Source organism: Hylobates moloch, unplaced genomic scaffold (genome assembly GCF_009828535.3).
Source record: "Hylobates moloch isolate HMO894 unplaced genomic scaffold, HMol_V3 SCAFFOLD_9, whole genome shotgun sequence".
NCBI lineage: Eukaryota > Metazoa > Chordata > Mammalia > Primates > Hylobatidae > Hylobates > Hylobates moloch.
The window spans coordinates 83,180,649-83,208,387 of NW_026652284.1; the positions used below are offsets into that span (position 1 = coordinate 83,180,649).

The 27,739-nt window shown below is 38.9% G+C and overlaps 1 protein-coding gene across 4 annotated transcripts in view; it reads right to left on the minus strand.

Annotated features, from left to right (window-relative positions):
* Window positions 1–5,628: 5,628 nt before the first annotated feature.
* AZIN1 (antizyme inhibitor 1) overlaps window positions 5,629–27,739 on the minus strand; it is a 37,910-nt gene continuing 15,799 nt past the window's right edge. For 2 of the 4 annotated variants that reach the window (XM_032760168.2, XM_032760170.2), the window contains 10 exons: window positions 22,837–23,033; window positions 18,931–19,104; window positions 18,032–18,204; window positions 15,544–15,678; window positions 13,943–14,024; window positions 13,462–13,536; window positions 12,343–12,505; window positions 9,091–9,203; window positions 8,541–8,755; window positions 5,629–7,952 (listed from right to left, as the gene is read on the minus strand). In XM_032760168.2, the coding sequence (XP_032616059.1) occupies window positions 7,841–7,952; window positions 8,541–8,755; window positions 9,091–9,203; window positions 12,343–12,505; window positions 13,462–13,536; window positions 13,943–14,024; window positions 15,544–15,678; window positions 18,032–18,204; window positions 18,931–19,104; window positions 22,837–22,938 (1,344 nt within the window). In that variant the 5' untranslated portion in view covers window positions 22,939–23,033 and the 3' untranslated portion in view covers window positions 5,629–7,840. Of the gene's footprint in view, window positions 7,953–8,540; window positions 8,756–9,090; window positions 9,207–12,342; window positions 12,506–13,461; window positions 13,537–13,942; window positions 14,025–15,543; window positions 15,679–18,031; window positions 18,205–18,930; window positions 19,105–22,836; window positions 23,034–27,739 lie in introns of all 4 variants that reach the window. The other 2 variants (XM_032760164.2, XM_032760165.2) reach the window with 1 other exon arrangement.

Below are 27,739 nucleotides of genomic sequence, written 5' to 3' on the forward strand. Positions count from 1 at the left end.
GGCGCACGCCTTTAATCCTGGCTACTCAGGAGACTGAGACAGAATTGCTTGAACCCGGGAGGCAAAGGTTGCAGTGAGCGGAGATGGCGCCACTGCCCTCTAGCCTGGTGACAGAAACTGTTTAAATAAAAATTTAAAAAGCACAGAATATATATGTTTCAAAGACTATTACCTAAGTTACAAGTTAAAAGCATCCCAACTCATTAAGTTTAAAAAACAAGATAGGCTGGGCGAGGCGGCTCACGCCTATAATCCCAGCACTTTGGGAGGCCGAGACGGGTGGATCACGAGGTCAGGAGATCAAGACCATCCTGGCTAACACGGTGAAACCCCGTCTCTACTAAAAATACAAAAAATTAGCCGGGCGTGCTGGCGGGCGCCTGTAGTACCAGCTACTCGGGAGGCTGAGGCAGGAGAATGGTGTGAACCCAGGAGGCGGAGCTTGCAGTGAGCCAAGATCGTGCCACTGGACTCCAGCCTGGGCGATAGAGCGAGATTCCGTCACACACTCACACACACACACACACACACACACACACACACACTTAAATGCAGAAATTAAAACTATTTCTGTATATCACTATGGTAAAGGGTTATTGGTTACCTGTACCATCAATCTACAAAAGGTATAAAACTTCATGTATTATTATTATAACCTTGTGCAGATACCAGAGTACCTTTAAAATTCCACCCAAATTTAGTTCCAAGAGGCAGATGGAGAGTTGGGATTGTCTCCAAACATCTAAAAGGCCCTTGCTTTGACAATTAGGTTTACACATGTGGTACATATTGAGGGGCACATAATCACTGGTAGACTGGAAATGCATACCTATCCTTGTTCCTTCCCTAACTAAAAGGGCATTTAAAAGGAGCTAAACTCACCAGGATGGAGAAATCGAGAGATTAAAAAAAAAAAATGAAAGCTAGAAAATGGACAGATTAGTTTATAATTTAGCAGCTTCAGGAAATGGAATCCCAAGGCCAGGAGTGGAAACAAAAAAAACTCAGAAATTAAAAAAAAAAAAAAAAGTGCAGGACTTGGCAGCAGTCCAAACCCCTGGAGGTAGGGGCAAAATAAGGATTGGACGAATCTGTTTAACCACTCAAATCTCAGATCCTTTTCCCTACACTGCACAGTTGGGCAAGAGCCCTCCTTCATTTGTTCATTCTCTAGAAAAGGTAGCCCAGTCTCTGGGATGGCAGGGGTGTGTTACACTGAAAGCAGAGACCCAACCCTCACCCTGCTGGGTTCTAGAATGTTGGTAGGAATGAAGGTAGGTATCCCTTCAGGCAGGATACAAATTGATTGAGAATCAGCTAAGATCTTGAAATAATGGCACAAAAAGTTCCCTAACTAATCATATGTCATACCAAATTCTCTAACTAATCAGCTGGGACAGATCATTTTTTCAGTCGACAAACTGCACTCATGCACTCGGAGCTGCCTATTGGCTCTTTAGTCCCAACTCAGATACGGGGAATGCTTAGAATCGTAAGATTTACAGATGATAAAACGAGACGATTTAGGCAGGGCACAGTGGCTCACGTCTGTAATCTCAGCACTTTGGGAGGGCAAGGCAGGCGGATCACCTGAGGTCAGGAGTTTGAGAGCAGCCTGGTCAACATGGTGAAACCCTGTCTCTAATAAAAACACAAAAATCAGACAGGCATGGTGGTGGTGCACCTGTAATCCCAGCTACTCCGGAGGCTGAGGCACGAGAATCACTTGAACCCGAGAGGCGGAGGTTACAGTGAGCCGAGAGAGAGACCCTGTCTTAAAACAAAAACAAGACAATTTAGACTGTCCAGAGCTGGAGGAAAGGGGACCGAGGTGATGAAGGGAAAAAAGAACATTCTTAGCGATAAAACATACTGTTGCAACCTTGGCTCAGAAGTTTAAAATTGCCTAAGTGGAAGACAGAAGGCTTGGAATAGAGCTGAGAATCCTCCACCCCACCATACCTGCTGAAAGTAGTGCAATTTGAGAAACATAAAATAGAAAATAGATGTGAGAAAAGCAATCAACTCACAGAACTAAAATTCTTAAACTTCAGCCAAGTGTCCCCTCCTCTGCATATTGCTGCTAAAAACTGAATGGGGACAAAGTTGTAGGCACAGGTACACATCAGATGAAGTTGGGCACCATTATTTACAAATAAAGGTTAGCTGGACTCTGGGGTTACAAATAATCTAAATAAGATATTGCAATATCTTTAGCACATCTACACAATCTCTTTGCTCTACTGCCAATGTGCAATCACTTCATCTGTCAGTCAATAGCAGATACTTAACTCTTTAATTGCCCATAACTGATCCAGTGCTAATCTCAGGCCATCAACAAATCAACTGCAAAGTGTTTTGACAGACATAAGCAGTATCATGGTGGAATCAGGGTTTGAAAGACCACTTAACAATGGAATTGCTTTTAAAGCTGATGACAATTACATATATAGGTAAAGGAGTTCAGGTGTATGAAAGATGTTCTTTTCCTCTCCATTTAGTACCCCAAGACCACAAAAATGGAGCATGTTGTATAGATTAAGCTTTCTACAAATTACCATTAAAAAAACTTTTTACAGTCTGTTTCTGATAAATAAATAAAAATCTTCAACTGTGTGTAACACTAAAGTCATATTGCCTTTTGAGTCTAGGTGGTTTGTGTTCCACTCCTTTCTGGGTGAAGACATGCACTATGATTTAGAAGATACGTGTAGTACAGGCCATCTATATGCAAAGACAAAAGTTTCTCCGGATGTCTGAGTAGGAACTGAGACTTTTCAGGTTAGCTTTAACTTAATGCAAATGCCAGTCAAGACCAGAACTAGTTCGTTTCTTGTTCCTAGGCCAGGTTTATCCTCATTATCCTGGTTTATCCTGCTGCTGTAATTACTTGCACACCTTTTTCCTCTCAGGATGGATGCGATTCATAGGATTTACTTACAACTCAAATGTGGAAGACTAATTTTTGTTTTACATTTTGATTCCTGCCAATTTAAGTTTCTACTATTACTGTTTCTTTTCTTGAGATGGAGTCTTGCTCTGTCACCCAGGCTGGAGTGCAGTGGTGCAATCTCCACTTGCGGGCGGCAAGCCACCCAGGCGCTGAGGCAAGAGACCAAGGACACGAGCTGTTCCAGTATAATATAAAACAAGAATAGTCATACCAGATATAAATCTCAAATATATGTGAATATCATTAATCATTAGTTGGTAGTAATTATTCTTTATCCCAATATTATAATAATCCCCGCTCTATAATCATAACCTAGGAAAAACTAGGCCATACAGAGATAGGAGCTGAGGGGACATAGCGAGGTGTGACCAGAAGACAAGAGTGCGAGCCTTCTGTTATGCCTGGACAGGGCCACCAGAGGGCTCCTTGGTCTAGCGGTGACGCCAGCGTCTGGGAAGATAACCGTTGCCAGGCGGACCGTGGTCTAGCGGTAGCAAAAGGTGTCAAGGAACAACACCTGCTACTTAGCAGACCGGGAAAGGGAGTCTCCTTTTCCCCGGGGGAGTTTAGAGAAGACTCTGCCCCTCCACCCTCTTGTGGAGGGCCTGACACCAGTCAGGCTTTCCCGCAGTTATCTGGAGGCCTAACCGTCTCCCTGTGATGCTGTGCTTCAGTGGTCACGCTCCTAGTCCACCTTCATGTTCCATCCTGTACACCTGGCTCTGCCTTACAGATAGCAGTAGTAAATTAGTGAAAGTACTAATAGTCTCTGATATGTAGAAATAATGGCGTAAGCTGTCTTTGTCTTCTCTTTCTGCCTTGGCTGCCAGGCAGGGAAGGGCCCCCTGTCCAGTGGACATGTGACCCATGTGACCTTACCTATCATTGGAGAAGACTCATTCTTTACCCTGCCCCTTTTGCATTGTATACAATAAATAACAGCGCAGCCAGACATTCGGGGCCACTATCGGTCTCCGTGCATTGGTGGTAGTGGTCCCCAGGCCCAGCTGCCTTTTATCTCTGTCTTGTGTCTTTATTTCTGCACTCTCTCGTCGCTGCACATGAGGAGAGACCCACCGACCCTGTGGGGCTGGTCCCTACATCCACTCACTGCAACTTCTGCCTCCCTGGTTCAAGCAATTCTCCTGCCTCGGCCTTGAGTAGCTGGCACAGGTGTGCACCACCATGCCTGGCTAATTTTTGTATTTTTAGTAGAGATGGCGTTTCACCACATTGGCCAGGCTGGTCTCAAACTCCTGACCTCAGGTGATCTGCCTGCCTCAGGCTCCCGAAGTGTTGGGATTACAGGCGTGAGCCACTGTGCCCGGCCTGTGCTTTAATACTATAAGGTTACATTAAGTCAACTAAAAGGCAGCAATACAAAACTTTCTCTGATGCCCAACCAAAAGTCCAATTTACAAGGACAAAAGAGAATGGTCAAGTACATGCTAAAGAGATCTTAATACCAAGCTATCAACCACTGACACTATCTGCCATTTGCATCCATATGCCAGGCACTTTCAAGGCCTGGTAAGGTTAAGTTCTAGTGTCTTCATCCTACAGACAAGAAACCAAGGCCCAGAGCAACTTGACCAAATTAGTATAATCAATCTAATAGGTAATAAGGGTCGTTTATTGAGCCCTGTGTGCCAGCCAGTTCTAAGCACCTTTTAACTGTTACATCCTTATAATCTTATGAAAGCTGCTACTTTTATTACCATCGTTTTCTTTCTTATTAGAGATAGGGTCTTACTTTGTTGCCCAGGCTGGAGTGCAGTGGTGCAATCGTGGCTCACTGCAGCCTCCACCTCCTGGGCCCAAGCAATCCTCCCACCTTGGCCTTTTGAGTAGCTGGGACTACCAGCTACTTTTAAACTTTTTTGGAGAGACAGGGGTCTCCCTACATTGCCCAGGCTCGTCTCGAACTCCTGAGCTCAAGCAGTCCTCTCACCTCGACCTTCCAAAGTGCTGGGATTTACGAGCATAAATCACTGTGCCTGCCTTACCACGATTTTCCATCTGGGAAAACCGAAGCACAAAAGGGTTAGGTGACTGGCCTATGTTCACACAGACAGTAAATGGCAGAGGTAAGATTTGAGTCAAGCAGACTGGAGGCAAGGTCTACACCTTTAACTACCACCCTATACTAGTGCATTGCCTGAATAATTAAGTAAATCTTTAAAGTTACTCCCCAAAATATTAAGTCACCCAGTTAACTAAAGTGTTCAAAGAACAAAGAGATGATACTTTTCATTTCAGCAGAGTTCAGAAGACTTCTTAAGGCCAAGACAGGTTAGCACACTAAAATATATACTCTAAAAAACAAGAAGAAAAAAAGGAATTAAGCAATGTGTGGCTTCTCTAACCCAGTATTTCCATTTAATGGTATTAATGTCCATATTTACTTGGAATAAATCTAGCTTAATTTGTCAATCTATTCATTTAGTCCAGGTTTAAAATTGTTAGGCTAGTGAACTGAAGTGTCTAGAAAAGGTTGTCCTGGAAACAGTGCTCACATATATACTGGACTTTATCAAAATTTCACTGTTCTATACATAACTTCCAGCATTTTTTAGCAGAATCAATTTACTTTCTAATAAAGCAAGATTGTTAATATACATAAAGCTGATATGCAAAATTTTACCTCTATTTCAGATAGAAGCCAAAGCAAAACATAAGGAATAAAAACATTTATCTATGTATTCAGAATCACACACAAGTTACCTTTACAGTTCAATTTACTATATAGAAATCATTGGGTTTTATATTTTCAGTTAACTTTTGAACTGAGATTACAATATTATAACAAAAAACTTTACATTAATTCAAAACTTTTTAGCATACCAAATTGAAATACATAGGTTCAAATTTCAGATTTATGGCAAACAGTCTTCAAATACAATACAGACATTTCTTAAGAGTTACCGTATCATTCACATGTGATATTTGCAACTCTGAGCTGTTTCATATAGAACAGTTCTCCTGCAGATATGGCAAAGTTGATATGCCATGAAGTTCAAGGCCTGTATCGTCAAGCCAAGGACTCAAAGTTGCACCATCTTTAAAAGATTTGGCATTTCTGGACCACAACAATGCACAACATGTAAAGAAGGTAGGAAACAGTTCCCCCTCCTTGTTAAATGGTTAAAAAAAAGTTACATGGTAGCTTGGATTTTTGCATAAAACCCCACAATATACCCCGGAAAAGTCCAAGGGCAATTTGATGGCAATGGATTGGGGTCCTATATATATATATTTTAATAGAACCCATGAGATTCAAATGGGCATTAATCAAATAAAAAAATATTAAGCACCTACTGGTTTAAGAGATTTAAATTTATTAGATATTCATGATCAATTTCTTTCCACCTCGAAATCAAGGTGTAAAAACCAGCTATTAAGTGCATTCCAAACTTCACCTATGTAGCACAGGTAGAATTTTCTGTCCATTGGCACCAAAGTGAAGTCACATTTCCTCTTGGGAGACAGAAATTCCACACCTGAACATAGAGTAAGTTAGGAAAAAATGACCCCTGTTGTTTATTACTATTGTGATTCTGAGATCTAGGATTTCTAATATACTAGCAGTAAACAAAGCAAATTCCTGGCAACAACTGTCAGGTTAGTGATGCTAATTCCCTTCCCCCAACCACCATAAAAGTTTAGTAAGAAAAGAATTAAAAGTAATGACTAAGCAGAACAAATTGGAAATAACAAGAAACTAAGGGGACAGTTCAAACCAACAACAAAAAATCCTAAATTTGAAATCACTGCAACTGAAGATAGTAAGTGTGCTTCACCCCAACCCCCATCCCATCTCTGAATTTAAACAATCCGTGCAAAAGAGCAACAGGTTTCTGGATAAAGATGTAGCCCTTCTTTAAGTTTTAGTGCTCTGCAGTTTTCTGCAATTTTATTTCCCTCCCCCCAAGTTAATTCAAAGTATTTAACAGAATCTTCCATTTCAGCCAAAAGATTGTGATTCAAAGATTTACTAAGGTACTCTATGCATTCTATCTATACAGAAACACTTATTTATTATTACAATTGATTTATGCAGGATTAACATTTTTGGTGTTAAAATTGTTAAACATCATGCTTACTGCACATCAACTCTCCATAATGAATCTGAACTTCACAATGATTTACCAAACACTTTACTTAAATTACTAATTAAATAACTGAAAAATGCACTGAGCCAAACAAAATTTAACTGGGCTATAAAGAAAAAAACCCTTCAAAACAGTCCATATACACATCTATTTCAAAACTACCTTTGCTAGCTAGCCCCTTTCCCAAAGTTTTAGCCTGAAAAAACAGTAAAATCTACACAAAATTTTATTGCAATCATACAAGGGTTACATTAGGTCAACAAATACTATGATGCAATTTTACATTTATTAAACTACAGTTCAAAGCACAAATTTACACATTCTAAATACACTAAACGTTATCTAATGAAGTCACACTGGTCTTCCGCTAACATTTGATATATCTGGGTGAAAGACATGAACTTTACAAGACTTTAAACACAAATCCTTAGTATAAAAACTGTGTTCTTGTATGTAAACGATTTAATGGGGAACCCAATTAATGGGCTTCCATCTCCACTAAGTCATCCATTTTGTTGCATATTTTATTTTAAACGCTTAAGGGGTAGGACAAACTGGTAGGTTTAAATCTGGATACATTATCTAAATCTCCCATTATCCCCAATGAATTATAGATGAAAGCTGATTTTGTCTGGTCCCAAATAGCTATTACTAATAGTTTTTGTTGCCAAAAGAATTAAGAGAATAAGATTGTTTAAATTATTTTTCCAAACTGGAATGTTGACCAGACAAGCTTAACCTGCAACTTCAGATCTAAAGAAGCGTTAATGCCTGTTTAAGCTTCAGCGGAAAAGCTGTCTTCTTGGCTCAGCTGAATGCAAGAAGGCACAAAGAAGAAGTTCTTCATCATTGAGTCTGAAGTAATTCCACCATCTTGCATCTCACACCTACATAGAAAAAAATCAGCTAAATTCTCAATTTAAGCCCAAAGACCACGTAATCACATAACAAATGGATAATAAAACAGGACTATAACTAGTCTTCCAAAAACCTTTAAAAGATCATCATTTTTCTATTATAGTCATGTACTACAGAGTGATGTTTTGGTCAAAGACTACACATATGACTGTGGTATATCGTAAGATTACAGTGTTAAAAAGTCCTATCACCTCGTTACATCGCAGCAATCATGTCATAGCACAATGTATTATCCTTTCTATGTTTAAGTATCTTAAGATACACAAACGCCACTGCATTACAACTGCCAACAGTATTAAACAGAGTAACATGCTGTATAGGTTTGTAGCCTAGGAGCAATATACCACATGGCCTAGATTATGTAGTAGGTTATGCCATCATACAATCACCTAATGTTCCATTTGTCAGAACAAATTCCCATCATTAAGCAACTACACTGTATAGGCAATACATGACTGTACTTCTAAGTTTAGCATTCATTACAGAATTAAAACTTGTTAGCAAGTCTAAAAGGACAGTTCAAATATCCCATCTGCCTTAAAATAAAATCGCCTTACCAATCACTGAATGACATCATGTAATAAATGGCTGGCCTCTGAAAATCATTAAAAGCAGATGGTTCATGGAAAGAATCTGCTCCCATGTTATCAAAGATAAGCCAGTCTCCCACATTCAGCTCAGGAAGAAGACAGCTTTCCACAATTTGATCAAGCTCATCACAGGATGGACCCCAAAGGCTGCTTGTAAACAGAGGCTCATCTTCCTTGTATTTCTGTAGGAAAAATTTTACAATTTAATTTTTACTCATACTTACGCAGGTATTGAATTTGTGAGTAGGTAAGTATTTTTCACTGTCTCAGATCCAATGTGCTCACGGAAAAAAGGCCTAGAGCCAAGGGCAGGGTGCTCCTTAAGCCTCAATGGTACCATTAACTCCACGTAAAGACAACAAACTAAAAAAGGGACTCCACCAGAAGAACGCAAATCCTCAAAAAGGACATTTTTGCCCATTCTAAAATGTTTTTCAAAAAACTGGGAAGCATCTTAAAAATAACAGCTCAGCTTATAAAATGCCAAATAGGTTTTGATATTTCTGATAAAACTTGCCTTGTGAACCTCTGGAATGGTATTTAAGTCCTCAGACAGTTTACTTGCAAAAGAACCATAAACACCATCATTCATATAATACATGAAGGCTGGTTCATCACTTCCGGTTTTTTCTACTGGAATAAAACAGGAAAGGGGAAAATGAATTTTTAGTCAAATGGCTCATATAAAACAAATTAATGTAATTTTCACATTTCTCAAACTATTTAAACTTAAAAAGACACATAGAGCACGCATTTCACAAAGGAAGATAACCAATGAGCACAAGAAAAAAGTGCTCTAGGGCTGGATGCGGTGGCTCATGCCTGTAATCCTAGCACTTTGTGAGGCTGAGGTGGGAGGATCACTTGAGGTCAGAAGTTCAAGATCAGCCTGAACAACATGGCAAAACCCCATCTCTACTAAAAATACAAAAATTAGCCAGGTGTGGTGGTGCATGCCTGTAATCACAGCTACTTGGGAGGCTGGGGCACTAGAATCCCTTGAATCTGGGAGGCGGAGGTTACAGTAAGACAGTGAGACAGTGAGCCAAGATTGTGCTACTGCACTCCAGCCTGGGTGAATGAGACCCTGTCTCAAAAAAAAAAAAGAAAAAAGTATTAAGATTCTAGAAGCCTTTCTGATAGTTGCTGTTTCAAAAAAAGAGGAAATCAAGCAGCAAGGAAAAACACTTTTTAGTTTCTTTTCAAATCAGCAAGAGGAAGGCAATACATGCACAAAGAATTAAATATGTGTTTGAATGTGGAATTAAAAATAAAAGTTGAGATTGTGCCACTCACTCCAGCCTGGATGACAGAGCAAAAACCCTGTCTCAAAAAAAAAAGAAAAAGAAAAAGAAAATAGTGCTCTACATCGTTAGTCATCAGGTAAATGCAAATTAAAAACACAATGGGCTACCATTACCACCAACCTACTGACTGGATCAACTTAAAGACTGACACTACAAAACATCAGAGAGCGGGAGGAGCAACCAGAGCTCACATGTATATACACTGCCAGTGGGAATCTCTCTCTCTCTCTCTCTCTCTCTCTGTGTGTGTGTGTGTGTGTGTGTGTGTGTGTGTGTGTGTTTTGAGACAGGGCCTCACTGTTACTCAGGCTAGAGTACAGTGGCGTGATCACAGCTCACTGCAGCCTCGAGCTTCAGGGATCAATAGATCCTCTCACCTCACTTTGAAACCTTTGAAAATGCCCATTCTACTCACAGCTATTCTATTCTTAGCACAACAAATACGCATTTTCAGGTTTTTAAAATATCACTCTCCAAAAAAACAAACAAAGGCTCCTTGGAGAAACAACTGATTACAGGACTGAGGCAGAAAAAGGTTAAAATGAGCTTGGAACATCTTGATATACCAAAAAATAAAGAATTGCTCTGAGAATAATGGAGACATGTCAAGGGAAAAATGAGAGTAATAGATTATATAAACCTATTGAATAAAGATCTATGAGTCTAAACTCATAAATAAACAGGAGGGAAGGAAAAGATATTCTTTAAGTAAAGGCCAACTAATATAAACAATAATGAAGTTAGAAATTCACCAACAGATGCTAAAACTAATGGGGTGAAAATCTGGTTAAAAACAGGTAGTTTACACAGTCTCTAATTTAAACTTGCCACTTCACAATGGAGAGAAACCTGCCTGACACAACCTTAAACAAGTGCTCAAAACTAGCATTTAAATAAAAAAAAAAATCTAGCCAGGTGTGGTGGCACGCACCTGTAATCCCAGCTACTTGGGAGGCTGAGGCAGGATAATCGCTTGAACCCGGGAGGCGGAGGTTGCAGTGAGCCGAGATCATGCCACTGCATTCCAGCCTGGGCAACAACAGCAAAACAGTCTCAAAAAAAAAAAAAAAAAAAAAAAAAAAATCACAAGGCCAGGTGCATTGACTCAAGCTTGTAATCCCAGCACTTTGGGAGGGTGAAGCAGGTGGCTCACTTGAGCTCAGGAGTTTGAGACCAGCCTGGGAAACACAACAAAACCCTCTACAGAACAAAAATAGAAAAAAACCCAGCCAGGCATGGTGGCATACGCCTGTAGTCCCAGCTATGCAGGCAGGAGAACTGCTTAAGCCGGGAGGTTGAGACTGCAATGAGCCCTGATGGAGCCACTGTACTCCAGCCTGGGCGACAAAACAACAAGAAAAAACACCCAGCATCATCAATATTAGAATTGGCCACTATCATGTGCCTCCTAACATGATGAAGTGAGAAGAACAGACTAACACTTTAGTGGGCTTCATGCCCCAAATGCATAGCCTAAAAATATAATCATAAGGAATCATCAAACCTAAACTAAGGATAGGCCATGAAATTTCTACTCTTCAAAAATGTCAAAGTTAAAAAATACAAAGTAATGAGCTGAGAAACTTTATCTAGATTCAAGGAAAAATGACAAATTCACTGTGGTCCTGGACTGGATTCTAAACAAGGAAAAACAAAGCTGTAAAAAAAAGACAACATTGGGCAAATGGACAATTTTCCTATGGGCTGTGGATTAGTCCACAGCCAAAAAAAAAAAGTCTTGTTAATGTAAAACAGTATTTCCTACAATAGTATTAGCCAACAAGATGGGACTATCTAGAGCCTTTTTGTTGGTTTGACTTGAGTTAGATTACAAGGACTCTTTGTGGCCCTTATGTGAGAAAGTGTGAAAACAGAGCCTCCCTGTGACCCATGTGAGGTAAGGAGAACAGAAGAGATCACAATAAAAGTAGTTCTGAATAATGGATGAGAATTAATTATCTGGTAGACATTTATCTAAAATACACATATCTAAACATCAGTACCAAGAAAGTTGGATTTGGAATTCTTATGAAATGGGACCTTGGCTTTAAGATTTTTTTTTTTTTTTTTTTTTTTTTTTTTTTACTCTTGTCACCCAGGCTGGAGTCCAGTGGCACAATCTTGGCTCACTGCAACCTCCGCCTCCCGGATTCAAGTGATTTTTCTGCCTCAGCCTCCCGAGTAGCCGGGATTACAGGTATGCGCCACCACGACCGGCTAAGTTTTAAGTAGAGATGGGGTTTCCACCATATTGGCCAGGTTGGTCTTGAACTCCTGACCTCGTGATCTACCTGGCTCCGCCTCCCAAAGTGCAGGGATTATAGGCGTGAGCCACCACGCTCAGCCAGCTTTAAGATTTTTAAAAGCTGAAAACCACCTACAACTTCATGACCATCTGCTCATTTCCAGACTAAATGCAATTATCTACCAAGAAAAATAAAACCATAAACTTTATAACTTACCTCCAGAGGGAAATTTATCATTTTCAACAACTTTCTTTGCTATGATATTAACTGCAAGTGTAAATGCAGAAGACACATAGTAGCTTCCGGGTTCTGAAATTATCTTAACACCAGATCCTTCAGGAAAGTAGATATCCAACAGAGGGCTGATAACATGATTAACCTATGGATTTTAAATGCCACAGTATGGTTTCAATATTGGATTAGATAATTCGCAATATTCAGAGATTGATATTAACAAAATTTTCTAGGAAAATGAAGCAGTTCCAATCACAGACCATGAACCTTAGCAACTTCGTAATTATCTCCAAGCAATTATTAGGCATGCTTTCAAGTCAGTTTATTTTGTTAACTATCAGAATGGCATTAATTTTAAAAATAGATAGCTCTAATAACAAATACCTACTGGTATTTGTTTTTTTTAAGTCCTTTTTCTATACTTGATCACTAAAAACAGAAGCAAAATTTTCAAATCACAGTTTCTAGATATCACAGAAGGAAGGAGGGCAGAGTAGGAAGGTGAGAAACAGATGTGACGTGTATCTGGTTTAAGTGCTAAAGTTGGCTGGGAGTGGCGGCTCATGCCTGTAACCCCAAAACTTTGGGAGGCTGGGGCAGGAGGATCACTTGGGGACAGGAGGATCATTTGAGGCCAGGAGTTCCGAGACCAGCCTGGGCAATATAGAAAGACTCATTTTTTTTTTTTTTTTTTAAAGTCCTAGCTACTTGGGAGGCTGAAGCGGGAGGATCGCTTGAGCCCAGGAGTTGGAAGCTGTAGTGAGCTATAATTGCACCACTCCACTCCAGCCTGGGCAACACAGGAAGATTTAAAAAAAAAAAAAGTAATACTAAGTTTTCTAAGTATTAAATCATTTGTACCATTAAGTACAGAAACACAACTGAAACAGAAAATGTTTTATGATAATGTTCAAAGAATTCTATCAAACTTTTCAAAGTTAGCTAGGTCTACTAACTGCCTATTCCTTTTCTAAGAACATAATTTTAAAGAGACGTTACAGGGTTTAGTTTCTGCCATTGTAAAAATCCTGCTCTACACATACACCACTTAAGTAGCAAAGAAAGCAATTATTCTGTTATGTCATCTACTGAAAAGTTTACCTCTTCCAACTGAAATTCAGTTCCCGTGAATCCTCCACCAATGTCTAACATGTTCATCGTAAAGCCAATTTCTCCCTAGAGATGGGAAAAAAAAATTATTTAAATGCTTTTCCAAATTGTAATGGATACGAGAACATTTTAAAAACCCCCTCCTAGGGAGGTAAATATCTGTTCTGATCTTTAGTACAGCAAATTCTTGGTTTTTTACTGATCGAAACGGATTATTCAATGTTAGGTATGCTGTCTCTTTGATTTTATTTGTACTCTCTTCTAGACTTATGCAAGTAAATTACTATTTCACTCCTTTACCTGCTTAAAGGTGTGACTGTACAGAGCTCTGAACGCTTATATAATAAAAATGAGGCATGTGTCACGTTGAATGTAGTCAGAGTAATTCACACAGGCAGAAAACAATGTTTAGTCTTTAACTTAACATCCTGGCTAAAATAAAATATCAAAATAATTTAAAGAAAGGACTTACAGCCATGTCAAACACGCATCGAGCATCAGATAGAGCATGTACATATACTTGAGATTCTTTGCAAGCACTCGAAACATGAAATCTGAAACATATAGAATAACAAATTTAAAGGAGCAGAAAGTTTTAGAGACACCTCCTGTAATTTCTTTCAACTGTCATTCATCATATTCATACCATTAAGTATCCCCATTAACTTTACCAAATATTTAAAGTATTAGAAGCATTAGCTTCTAATTACCCAAAAGTTACAGTACCAGCTTTTTAGAAAAGGCAATGCCAAAATAAAACTGTAATTCTATAAACAAAAATTCTCAACAATAAGTCAATTATCAGTACTGTTCCATGGTTATACAATAAGGTGTGCTTTTATGTATATGTGGCGGTTTTATGTTTATATAGTGAAGTAACAAGCACTACCAAATCGTATCACATTCAGTTGAGCATAAAGTTGAACATTCAATATTACCCAACCAAATACAAAAATGTGTCTGTTGTGAAATAAATACAAATGAACATTAATCAAGCTAGTTTCAGAATAGAATACTTCCTGGTTGTGGCAGTGGTTACTCAAGTACTAAAATCCATAGAACTGTACCCATAAAGTCCATTTTTCTTTTCCCTTCATCTATTTGAGATAGTACTTCATTAATTTTTATGACGACTTCAATTAAAACTTAGTTGAAATATGAACAAAACTCTCAAATGTGTCAATATTGTCACCTAAGGTAGAATTAAATAAAACTAGGCTGACATGGAATGTTATCTATTGTGTAGGGCACAGCATGATCCCATTCTTTGTTTAAAAGACTACCACCTATTTATGTACAAAGTAGTATAGAAAGATACACAATGAGGCCAGGCACAGAGGCTCACACCTGTAATCCCAGCACTTTGGGAGGCCAAGGTAGGAAGACTGCTTGAGCCAGGAGTTTGAGGCTGCAGTGAGCCGTGATCGTGCCACTGCACTCCAGCATGGGAGATAGAATGAGATACTATCTCAAAAAATAAATAATAAAATTAAAGAAAGATACACAATACATCTTTGTGAGTGTTTGAAAAAGCAAGACCTTTTTACTTCAGTAAAAGTAGCAATGGACTGGCAAACAACATCTAGGGCTTAGTGTTACTATGCCTGTAATTAGTTCTGAGGCTATTATCAAGTCTTTGAACCTCTTGGAGTCTCAGTTTCCTCACATATAAAATTAAAAGGCTAAAGCAAAGTCTAATTTATTGAAGTTCCCCAGAGTAATCATTAAAAGGAGGAAAAAGTCCTTAATTTTCATTAAGAATTCTAGCAAATCCCCTCCCATCCAATTTAAAAAGCGGTGATTTAAGTTACTCTGCACTAACCGAATCAAAATATTATTTGCTATTCTTTTTATTGTGGGGAAGGAGGTACAGTTGCAAAACATATGAAAAAGGACAAGGCATATTTAAGTTGTTTTGCCTAAACTAAGAAGAAAACACATACATGTGTGTTAAAAGACTAGAAAAAATTGTATCTTAGATTTCATGCAAATAAAGTCTTAAATCAATAACCAGGAAGACAGGTTACCACCATAAAATGTTCACAGCTTTAAAAGTTTAAAACAAATACTCACTTAACCCCAATTATTTGGACATCAAGTTCCTTAGCACATTCCAAGAGATGCCTACAGTTCTTCAGGGTAGTGCCAAACTTCATGTTACCCTCTTCACCTCCAATATTATCTTCTGTTGCAATATGTAGTAAGACCCTAAGAGAAGGGGAGATGATTGGGGCAGAGTTGGTTTACATCATCATCAGCACATGTGAAGCCTGAAGATTGTAGCAAGTGTGTTGATTATGTTGCCAGTGCTCCCAAATCCAGCGACGGATGAATCAAGTGAACCTAATGAAAAACAATCCTGTATAGAGAAAAAACTAGCAATTAGGGCCTAAAGCATGAAGCTTACAAGGATGGGATTTTGGAAAATGCAGCAAGTTAAGACTCTGTTGTAGCATCAAGAGTTGGTTGGGCTCTGTAATGAAAGACGACATTACTTTCAAATGAAGTCCATCAGTCCATAAATCCACCTAGGAAGACTAAATTGAATAGCAATGCCATCATTGTCTTTCAATAAAAATATCAGGGCTTTAAATGTCTTCAAATTTCTTTGATTGTGCTAACTAGCTAAACCTCCATGGTTACTGCAAACATTCTTCCTACTAACATTGTTACATCCCAGCAGGTTTCTAACTGGAAAAAAACAGGAAGCATTTTTAAAATTTTTTTTTCTTTTTTTTCTGAGATGGAGTTTTGCTCTGTCACCCAGGCTGGAGTGCAGTGGTGCAATTTCAGCTCACTGCAACCTCCGCCTCATGAGAGTGCCTCCTGAGTTCAAGCAATTCTCCTGCCTCAGCCTCCCAAAGTAGCTGGAAATACAAGGGTGCACCACCATGCCCAGCTAATTTTTTTTATTTTTAGTGGAGATGGGGTTTCACCATGTTGGCCAGGCTGGTCTCAAACTCCTGACTTCAAGTGATCCACCCGCCTCGGCCTCCCCAAGTGCTGGGATTACAGGCATGAGCTACTGCGCCCAACCCAGAAAGCTTTTTTAAACAATTATTTTAGGTGTTTAAACAGCAGCCTTCTAGTCTACTGATTCGAATCTATTTGGTATTTCCTTCCAAACCATGACAACCAAGACAAGATGACCAAGACTGATTAAATTTCTTTAATTTCAGAAGCTGAGTAATTACAAACCGCTAGAAGTTGAAAATATACAAATTCTTTTTGTATAACTGTTTTCCTATGGATGTATTAATTACATAAACTAAAAAGGTTAATAATATGGCCATGGAAATACAGCTATGGCCCTAATTTGATAATCAGAGGACAAGACTGATGAAAGCAGAAATTATTCTAAGATTAGAATCAGCTCCAGCAAGAAGATGCCGGTCCACAATCTAACATACTAAACATCACAAATCACAGCTTGTCTTCAGAGGATCACAGAACAAGATTTTTTAGAAAAACAAGTGGTTCCCTAAAATTTTCCCAACAAGGCTTTTATCCACACAAAGATTTACCACAGTAATCAATGCTGTCAGGATATCTTAAGTACATCATTAAAGTCAGTATGAAAATTATGGACATACAAAGAAAACACAGACAGAATTCATTTTCAGAAACACACGTAACTCTTTAAAAAGTAAGCCAACAACTGCATAATTCAATATGCTTTTAGTATATTCTTAAGCCCTCTCAATATACCAGTTTGTGAAAACATAAAATTTGCCTTAAATCTTTCTGCTTTTAAAAAAGTAAACCTTTTTATGAGGGAGTCTTGCTCTGTTGCCCAGGCTGGAGTGCAGTGGCTCGATCTTGGCTCACTGTAGCCTCCGGCTCCTGGGTTCAAGGGATTCTCTTGCCTCAGCTTCCCAAGTAGCTGGGATTACAGGGGCAGGCCACTTTGACCTTAAATAATCCACCAGCCTCAGTCTCCTAAAGTGCTGGTATAACAGGTGTGAGCCACTGCGCCCAGCCTTTAAAAAGTAAACTTTCTAATTAAAAAAAAAAAAAAAAAAAAAATTCTCTGGATACATGAAGGTGCAAGTAAAAAATTAAACTTCATGTTCAAAAATAAAAGTATTAGCCTTAAAAACAAAACCCCCCAAATCTATGGACTAGGCTTCAAAGACACGGTCAGTAAAGATGACCATTCAAGAACTATGGCCTAGGGTAGATTAAACCCTCAGCTAAACAGGAAAAAATGCTGACCAAAGTATATCCTGTTCCTAATGTTATCAAACTAAGTTATAGAAGTAATGAAAATATAGCCATGGCCCTAATTTGATTATCACACCAACTATCAAGGATTCCTTGAAGATTACAAGATCATATCCCCAAACTGCCCTTATTTTTTTAAATCCCAATTCCACATGAAGGATCAGAGGTAGAGAGCCAATAAAATGCTACTAGTGTTTCCCATAGAGGCCCTTTAAATAAGTTATAATTATGATACACATCATTGTCCTACCACAAATGCTCCTTCTTCCCAGACAAAAGACAAACCCAACCCTCTAAGTGCTAAGTAATATTTTCAAGTACTTAATTTTATACTTACTTGGCATTTGGGTGATTACGTGCAATTTTCTTCAATTCAATTTCGTTGTCACATGTCATGATATTCACTCCAACTTTTGCTGCATACTTTATCTGAGACACTTGCTTGCAGGGACTTATGTAAATAATGTTTTCTGGAGGTACACCCAACTCTTGCACTAAAGCCATTTCATTCTGTGAAAATGAGGTTAAATTAAGAATATATAATGTCACAGTTCATATTCTGGTAATGCTTCCTCTACTACTATTACCCCCACCCCTTTTAAAACCAGGGTCTCACTCTTTGTATTCCAGGCTGAAGTGCAGTGGCACAATCATAGCTCAATGCAGCCTCCATCTCTAGGGCTGCTCAAGTGATCCTCCTGCCTCAGCCTCCCAAAGTGCTACGAGTACAGGTGTGAGTCACTGTGCCTAGCCAAACCAATATTTTTATTTAAAAACATAAATAAATAAAAAGTGAGACAAAGTCTCACTATGCTGCCCAGGCTGATCCTAAACTCCTGGCTCAAGCAACTCTTGCCTCAGCCTCTCAAAGTGGTGGGATTACAGGTGTAATCCCTGGCCTAAACATTACGAAAAAGAAGCACCAAAGAAATCTCAGAGTTTAGGTATCTGCTGTAGTTTGGTCTAGAAGTAGCTCTAGCCTAAGAATGAGGAACAAATTAAAGTTTTCAATTAGTAAAGATAAAACGTTTCAAAGGCTCATCACACTGAAACTTCCCTTTCATTGGTGCACTTGAAAAGCTTGTAATTTTCCAACATGAGGCTGCAGATTTAAACAATTATTTCAAAACTCCATCCAAAAGTCAAACTTCCTTGCATTTGTTCTCTAACCACTGTAACTACCTTAAGTTAAATTATTCAATGTTTCAGTTTAGTTAAAAAATGAAAAATACTTACTTTACTGGAACAAGCAAATCCAGTTCCAAGAGCTGCCAAAATCTCAAGTACAGCTGGAGCAGAGTTGCACTTCACTGTGTAGAATGGCTTTATCTGAGCCACTACATTCTGCCATTGACTGTGTTTCTTCACAATCTTTCCAAGATCTCCCACAAAAAATGCATTTTTCCCTGTCTATTATGGTTATAAAAAAAAAAGACAAAAATGAACAAAAAACCATTGAAAATCAAGTAGCAAAACAGGAAAGAACACCTCCTTTCCTCCACAAATATATGGGCCAAGACATACAGTATATATTTACATACAGTAATACATTTAAAGCTTGTTAACTAGATTTAGTAAACATTAAAAGAGACTCTGAATACATTTGTTCTTTCTTATATTTGATTACTTTTTTGCTTTGCTACGCTAGCATATAAAATATTCTCCCCTTTGAGATTAAAAAAAAAAAAACTATTATCAATTACAGTGACAAAAGTCAGAATGAAACTGCCTTGATTTTACTTTTTGGCAGTTGAAGGAAGGAAACCTATTTTCTCCCATGCTTCCCCCACTGTTTAAAATACTTTGGCAGTTCAGGATATAATTTCCTAATGCAGTAAGTAGAATCAGAAATGCTAAATAAAACAAGCTATATATCGCCATTAAAGACAACATGGTAAAATAAGAGACCATCTTCACTGGGAAACCTCTTATTTTATTACTTTTTCAGAGTTGAGGTCTTGCTCTGTAGCACAGACTGGAGGGCAGTGGTGCAACCATAGCTTACTACAGCCTCCAACTCCTGGAGCTCAAGCGATCCTCCCATGTTAGGCCCCCCAAAGTGCTGGGATTACAGGTGTGAGCCACCATGCCCAAACAGGAAACCATTTTTAAAAAGACAAGGTTGTTAGTCTGCACATGGAGATGTCAAAATTAGATTTTAAAAGTACGTAAGTCTACCAAATATCAGATAAGCCTGAATAAGAATAATCTTCCTTAAAGTTGTGGCTATTCTAGGACTAGAGAGATGACTTATGCATGTTGGACAGAACATATATTACTCAGTGTTAGATAGCAGGCCAAAAAATCTTATGTAGGACGTACAACATCCAAATACTGTTTGAGAATCCATGAAGACAATGTTACTGTTTTCAACTCTTTAATACACAGTATTTGAAAATGTCCATTATTAGAATATAGTGCCCAACTGATACAAATGCAAAACGCACATTATGTGCAGCAGAATTTTAACAGTTGTATTAAGTTATCCATCCTCCCAAGATATGATATCTATAGTATTCCGGAGACAAAAAGTTTATATTTAATTTGATTGGGAAAAAATAGGTATTTATGGGTACCACCAAGAGAAATGGGATGAAACAACAAGGTATTCAGCTTCCTTTCTTATCTTAGGCATGATGTGAGTCTGGAAAATTCTCAGTAGGCAACGAAAAACAAATTTAGGGAGCAGGGAAGCCTTGTATTTAATGAATATTCAACAAAATTAAGCAGGTTTGGGCAAACAATAGGACAATGAAAAGGGAAATAAGTTAGGAGGTCACTATAATGACATGTGCAAAGACGGATAGATAGTGGGAATGGAGGAGGAGATGAGTACCAGGACGTCATGAAGGCAAGAACAAGGTTAAATAAGAGAGGACAAACAAAAGGTGGACTGAATGACTCAGAGAACACAGATGTGTCACCCCAGAGCCAGGAAGGAATAGGGTTGAGGACTAATCCTCATTGAATGCTACTAAATGTGGGTTAATTTAGATGTGGGATGGAAGGAATATTTCAAAGATTATATCTGACCCCTGAAAAGTGTTGCAAAAAGTCAGAAGAATAAAGTTAAGTGGTAAGAATGTTCATCAAAATTTGACTAGGAGCTTCCCAGTGGCAACTGAAGAATGGCTTGGCAGAAATTGGTTGACCAATATGACAAGTTTCATGACCAACATGTGAAGTTTTAAGAAGTTGAATGGCAGAGGAAGACAAAGGGATTTTTCCTGGGATGAGGGGAAGATGAACACGTCTGTAGACTTAAGGTCAAGAGAAGGAGAAAATTTTGGATATTCAATTACTGAACACCAGTAACATGAAAACAATTCTCTAATAAGTTTGGTGGAATATAGGAAATTTTCTCCAATAAAGAAAGATTGTATCAGTTAAGTCTAATATGAAAAAAAAAAAAAAAAAAAAAAAAGGACCAGGCTGGGCACGGTGGCTCACGCCTGTAATCCCAGCAATTCAGGAGGCCGAGGTGGGTGGATCACCTGAGGTCAGGAGTTTGAGACCAGACTGGTCAACATGGTGAAACCCTGTCTTTACTAAAAATACAAAAATCAGCTGGGCCTGGTGCCAGGCGCCTGTAATCCCAGCTACTTGGGAAGCTAAGGCAGGAGAATCACTTGAACCAGGGACACCAAGGTTGTGGTGAGTTGAGATCGCACCACTGCGCTCCAGCCTGGGCAACAAGAGTGAAACTTCGTCTCAAAGAGAAAAAAAAAAAAGAAAATCACCTTAAGTAGCAGTGAGTATATGATTCTGTGGAAGTTGACTCCTAGAGCAGCAGAGAGTACTCAGGATAAATTATCAAATTCTCAATGAACATACACAACCAAGATTATCTGAAAGTAAATTAATATCCACTGAAGAATACAACTGAGACCAGGCACAGTGGCTCACGCCTGTAATTCCAACACTCCGGGAGGCCGAGGCAGGCAGATCACATGTTGGTCAGGCGTTCAAGACCAGCCTGGCCAACATGGCAAAACCCCGTCTACTGAAAATACAAAAACAAGCCAGGTGCGGTGGCTCACGCCTGTAATCCCAGCCCTTTGGGAGGCCAAGGTGGGTGGATCACCTGAGGTCAGGAGTTCAAAACCAGTCTGGCCAACATGGTGAAACCCGGTCTCTACTAAAAATACAAAAAATTAGCTGGGCATGGTGGCGGGCACCTGTAATCCCAGCTACTCGAAAGGCCGAGGCAGGAGAATCGCTTGAACCCGGGAGGCAGAGGTTGCAGTGAGCCGAGATACTGCCATTGCACTCCAGCCTGGGCTACAGAGGTAGACTCCATCTCAAAAAAAAAAAAAAACTTAACTGGGCATGGGGGCACACACCTGTAATCCCAGCTACTCGGGAGGCTGAGGCATAAGGATCCTAAATCAATTGCCTGAACCCAGGAGGCAGAGGTCGCAGTGAGCCGAGATCGTGCCACTGAACTCCAGCCTGGGCAACAGTGTAAGAATCCATCTCAAACAAGGAAGCAAAAGAAAAGAATTGAGGCCGGGCGCGGTGGCTCGTGCCTGTAATCCCAGCATTTCAGGAGGCTGAAGTGGGTAGATCACCTGAGGTCAGGAGTTCAAGACCAGCATGGTGAAACCTCGTCTCTACTAAAATACAAAAATTAGCTAGGTGTGGTGGTGTGCTCCTGTAATTCCAGCTACTTCAGGGGGCTGAGAGAGGGGAACTGCTTGAGCCCAGGAGGCGAGGGTTGCATGTGAGCCAAGATCACGCCACTGCACTCCAGCCTGGGCGACAGAGTGAGACTCGTCTCCAAAAAAAAAAAAAAAAGAAAAAAAAAAAAGAAGAATATTGAGAAAAATGAGTAAGAAGCCATGTACTGATTAGAAGGTTGGATGGCATCACATCAACAGAATAAACAGAACATATGTGGGTGCCAGATGCCAAAAGGCATAGAAGGTAAAGGGCCATAGGGACGATTTTTAAATAATGTGGATTGAAAAGAAAAATGGATCACTACTCAAGGGGAATGGGTGTGGGGGAGGAAGGTCAAGTTAAATCAGATAGCATATGAACCAAGTACTTTTGATCAGATTACCATCTTGGAAATTAAAAAGCACTCATGTTTCAGAGCTTGGAAAATGACAAACACTGTATTTGAGAAATGGCACTTACCAGGGTATGTTCATAAACATAGTTATCAATAACATTTCCAAGGTTTGTTCCTTCATCCAACAGGCCAACGGAGTAGTTTGCATCATCAATAAATCCTTTCATCTCAGCCGTATTCCACAAAGCCGAAAGTCATAAACCAGGAAAGACAAGAGACGGGCCACCAAGCCTATGTCTGGGTCCTTAGAATATGCAACAAACTGTCAAAATATAAGTTATATAAAAGTCTGTATTATTTCAATAGACATAATGTACGAGTCAATGAAAGTGTGCTAAGTGCCTAATTTAGTGAGGAATTTATGCAATCATTTTACAATTTCAGAAACATCAGATTATTAATTTCCTTTAACGCCCATTTAAAAAAGCAAATACATGAATTAAAATACATTTACCCAAAAAGGTCAATAGAATTTGAAGGGGTAACTCACATATATAAACAATATATTACAAGCCTATATGGTCACCTTACTTACAGAGTTGCAGACCCAATCTGTATTATCTTGTTTTGTGCTCCTATAACACATAAAATTTTACCCATTTTAAGAGTAAAGAAAGTTAGTGAAATAAGTATCTGCAGCCAAGAAATCAAAATACCAGTCTCAACTTCCAATATACTGTCAGCCACGTAATAGCACTGCCAAGTAATTGCAGATAAATGTCTTATAAAGTCCTGGCCGGGCATGGTGGCCCATGCCTGTAATCCCAGCACTTTGAGAGGCCCAGGCCGGTAGACTGCTTGAGCCTAGGAGTTTGAGACCAGCCTGGACAACATAGCAAGACTCCATCTCTCCTAAAAAAAAAAATTCCCAAGTAGGTGAAAGTAATAAAAATGGGTGAGAGTGGAGGGTGGTTTGAGGGAACAATCTGAAGCTTTGATACAGACTGCCTAGGCCTTACCTCAAGCTAAAACAGTACTAGCTATATCAAGTTACCAATGTTATGAGGTGAGTTGCTTTGGTGAAATCACTGGACTAGGAGTCAGAAGACCTGGTCCTGGCTATATCATTTAAGAGAATCTACATCAATTTCTCTAAACCTCAGTTAACTACCTTAATTATTTCTTCAATAGGTTGTTGTAAAAAAAAAAAAAAAAAAAAAGCATATAAATTAAAAACATCTGTTTCAGTACTGGCTAGAATAGAGCTAAAATTAAGTTGTTAATTACCAGAAATGCAAAAATAACACAATTAGAAACTACATTTGTAAGTTAGGTATCTGTACATCCTGAGCCAGTTACTAAGAAATCTGATTTTTAAAAAGGCTTTAGGCTAAATCCTATCCCTCTCCAATCAAATCAATAAAATAAACCTGCCCACTCCCCCGGAGCACTCATTGTCCTGAGGCAGCACATACTATACTGACATAAAGGTTTATCTTCTTTGTTGAACTTCACTGGTCTTTAGGTTACTTTAGGAAATAACTTCGACATAAATGAGATAAAACAGGTCCACCAGACAGGATACTACTCAATATCTGGTACTAATTTCTGGTTGCCACATTAATAATGGCCATTGACCAGCTGTCTGGGCAGCCTATTTTAAAACCTGCACATCCCTTTCCTGTGTCCTTGATTCCTCCCACCATCACCCCCCACCCTCCCTAATGCCCCAAACTAGAGTTCACCCTTAGGTGATGGCCACTGTCCTGAAAGTATACTCCATTTCGATGGTTCTTGAAAGTGTCAGCATTTTGGCTGCACCAAAACAGTCCTTAATAAGCTGTATTAGTCAAATTTCATGAAATACAAATACTCAGTTTTAACTTTTAAAACACTAACAGCTTCATTCCAAGAAGCCAACTACATTCAGTTCAACTCAGATCTTTCATGCCATATAGCACAGGCTGAAAAGTTGAGGATGTTTTTATTTTACCAAGTTAATTAAGGCCTATCTAAATAGACCTAATACTTGTGCAGTGAAGTCAAATCACAGCCTGCACATTCTCTAAAGATTGTTATAACAGGACTGCTGTAAATCTGTGCCCAGAAAATAGACATTTTAGGCTAAGAATACATGTTTAAGCAATTTAAAGCACCAATTTTGGGGGGATATTCAACTGAGCACTAAGAACAATTAAAAAAATAAAGGTCACTCATTTAAAAAGATAAATATAAGAAAATAAGGTAGAAACTTCCTGTTAAGTTTAACATCACTAACCTTTTTGGCATAGCAGCCAGTTTTCACTTATCTTACTATTAATAAATGAAAAAATACGTAATCAAGACTTTTGGCCTAAATAAAATACTTTGAAATGGAAAAAAAAAAATAAGTAAATTGTGTCCTCACTTTATGTCAACAGCTTCTTGCAAACTGTGTCTTTTAAGTAAAAGAGGTAAAATGAAACCATTTTTTTTCTTAACATTATAATGAAATGTTATTTGAGGGCTTGCTGTATGTCTTTTTGCTTAAAGTCGCAGTTTCCAAGGACTTACTGATGATGTTCAATGAGGACTTAATTGTACCTCAGTTGCTAAGTTTCTGGGCATAGTCTAATATATATGTAGTATTTAGTATTTACTTGAAAATCTTTGGTTATTGATTATAAATGACAACACGCAACTGCTGCCAAACACAGAAGGTCTAGCTGTTAAGTCAGGATAAGATAAACCTCCATTTCCTACAATCATAGTGTTCTTAGGAAGGGTAATTTTCCTTTAATAGTCAGAATCCTCGGTACTTATAAAAACATCAGGCCCACTGGATCAAGTCTTACTCGCTGACTACCTACATTCTTCAGAGCTTCTGCTATAGTAGTATGATGATGTGGATAAAGATATCTTCTCCCAAATATTTTCAAACCATATAATTCCATAGGTTCAACTCTGACTGCCTGCTAACTAGCTTAAATCTAACAGTAAACATGTTTATAGCAGTCTCCCAGCCTAAGTGTTTCATCTATTCAATATTAGTTCTCAACCCTTAAAACCACAATGACGGTATTATCTCCATTTATATACTGAGGAATAGAATAATTAAGTAGGTTAGCTCTAGAGATACTCATGATCAAACTACATTTAAAACAATATGAAAACCCTGCTTCCCCAGCACCCCATCCCTATAAAACACAGGACTCCTTTTTTGGTAAATCCAACACAGTTCTCAGTCTCTTTAAAAGAACTTTATCATATCCACATAATCGACTAACCCCTTTCAGACATATGAACACTCATACTTGAAAAATGCTAAGTTTATTCACACTGGTATGAAAACATTATCACGCCTACTCATAGCCTTTCTTCACATGATGTCCCTTTTGCAGCAAATCCCCAACTCCACCCCAGGCAACCACTGACCAGCTTGTCACTATAAATTAGACTTTTATAGAAGCTAAATAATTTTAAACATCAACTGAAGGCTAAACCAAAACAGCTGACATATAGTGGCATTATCAATATAAATAAAAATAGTGAAAAACATGACCTCCTCTAAAGGAAAGATAAAATATTTGTGGAGTTGGCTATTCATCTTTGAAATGGAACTGTCACTTCAGAAGTAACAGCAGAGTTGTTAACCAAGTCCCAGCTGAGTGACAAAATCATTGTTGGAAAAACGAAATAAAATTCATTTGCTATATTGGCAGTACCTGACAAAATGGATTAAGGATCACCTGAATCCACAGATGCAGTACATTAACACTTGTTTTCTTTCGTTATACAGAGAACTACAATAAAGTAGTTGATTGAACCCAATACTTCGGGAAGCTGAGGCAGGATTTTGTGAGGCCAGAAGTTTGAGATCAGCCTGAGCAATATAGGGAGAACCCATCTCTTAAAAAAACAAAAACCAATAAAGCTCTAATGGAGGTTTATTTTCTTTGATGCTCTCTTGAAGGCTTTGAGATTGCTATAAATTCCTAGCCCAGAGAAACAAATGGACAAAAGACTTCACAACAGAGTGGGGAGTTCTTAAACTTAGGGGTGGTGGTAATGAACTCCCTGGAAGTGTACTGGAAAATGTAGGCCAATTTTTCCCCCCACTTTTTTTTTTTTTTGAGAAAAGGTCTCACTCTTGTCACCCAGACTGGAGTGCAGTAGCATCACAGCCCACCAAAGCCTCAACCACTCAGGCGATCCTCCCACCACAGCCTTCAGTCCCATCTCCACTCAGTCAGTCCCTGTAGCTGAGACTACAGGCACATGCTACCATGTCCAGCTAATTTTTTTATTTTTTGTAGAGAACTCTTTGTTCATAGTGTCTCACTATATTGCCCCAGGCTGGTCTCAAGCTCCTGGCCTCAAGCAGTCCTCCCACCATGGCCTCCCAAAGTGTTGCAATTACTGGCAAGAGCCACTCTGTCCAGCTCTTTCACATTCTTAAAAGAAGCCCATAACTTTGATATGCAAGCAATCCAGATGTACAGTCATGCGTTGCATAACAACATTTTTGACAAGGATAGATCAAATATATGAAGGTGGTCTCATAATACCATATTTTTACTGTACCTTTTCTATGTTTAGATGCACAGATACTTACCACTGTGTTACAACTGTCAACAGTATTCAGTACAGTAACTCAGTATACAGGATGGTAGCCTAGGAGCAGTAAGCTACACCATACAGCTTGGGTGTGTCGTAGGCTGTACTATCTAGGTTTCTGTATGTACACTATGATGTTCAAACAACCACAATGTCACCTAATGACACATTTCTCAGAATCTATCTCTGTCGTTAAGCTACCCATGCCTGTGAATGCAAAGCTCAACTATCAGCTATTGTTAAAGACTAAAAGGCCAAAAAAAAAAGGTCAGTTCCTCAAAAGAATCTGTAAAACACAAACATCTTCAGCAACAAGTTTTCTTTTTTTTGTTTTTCTCTTTATGGAGAATGGGGTCTCACTATATTGGCCAGGCTAGTCTCTAATTCTTGGGCTCAAGCTATCCTCCTGTCTCTGCCTCTCTTAAGTGCTGA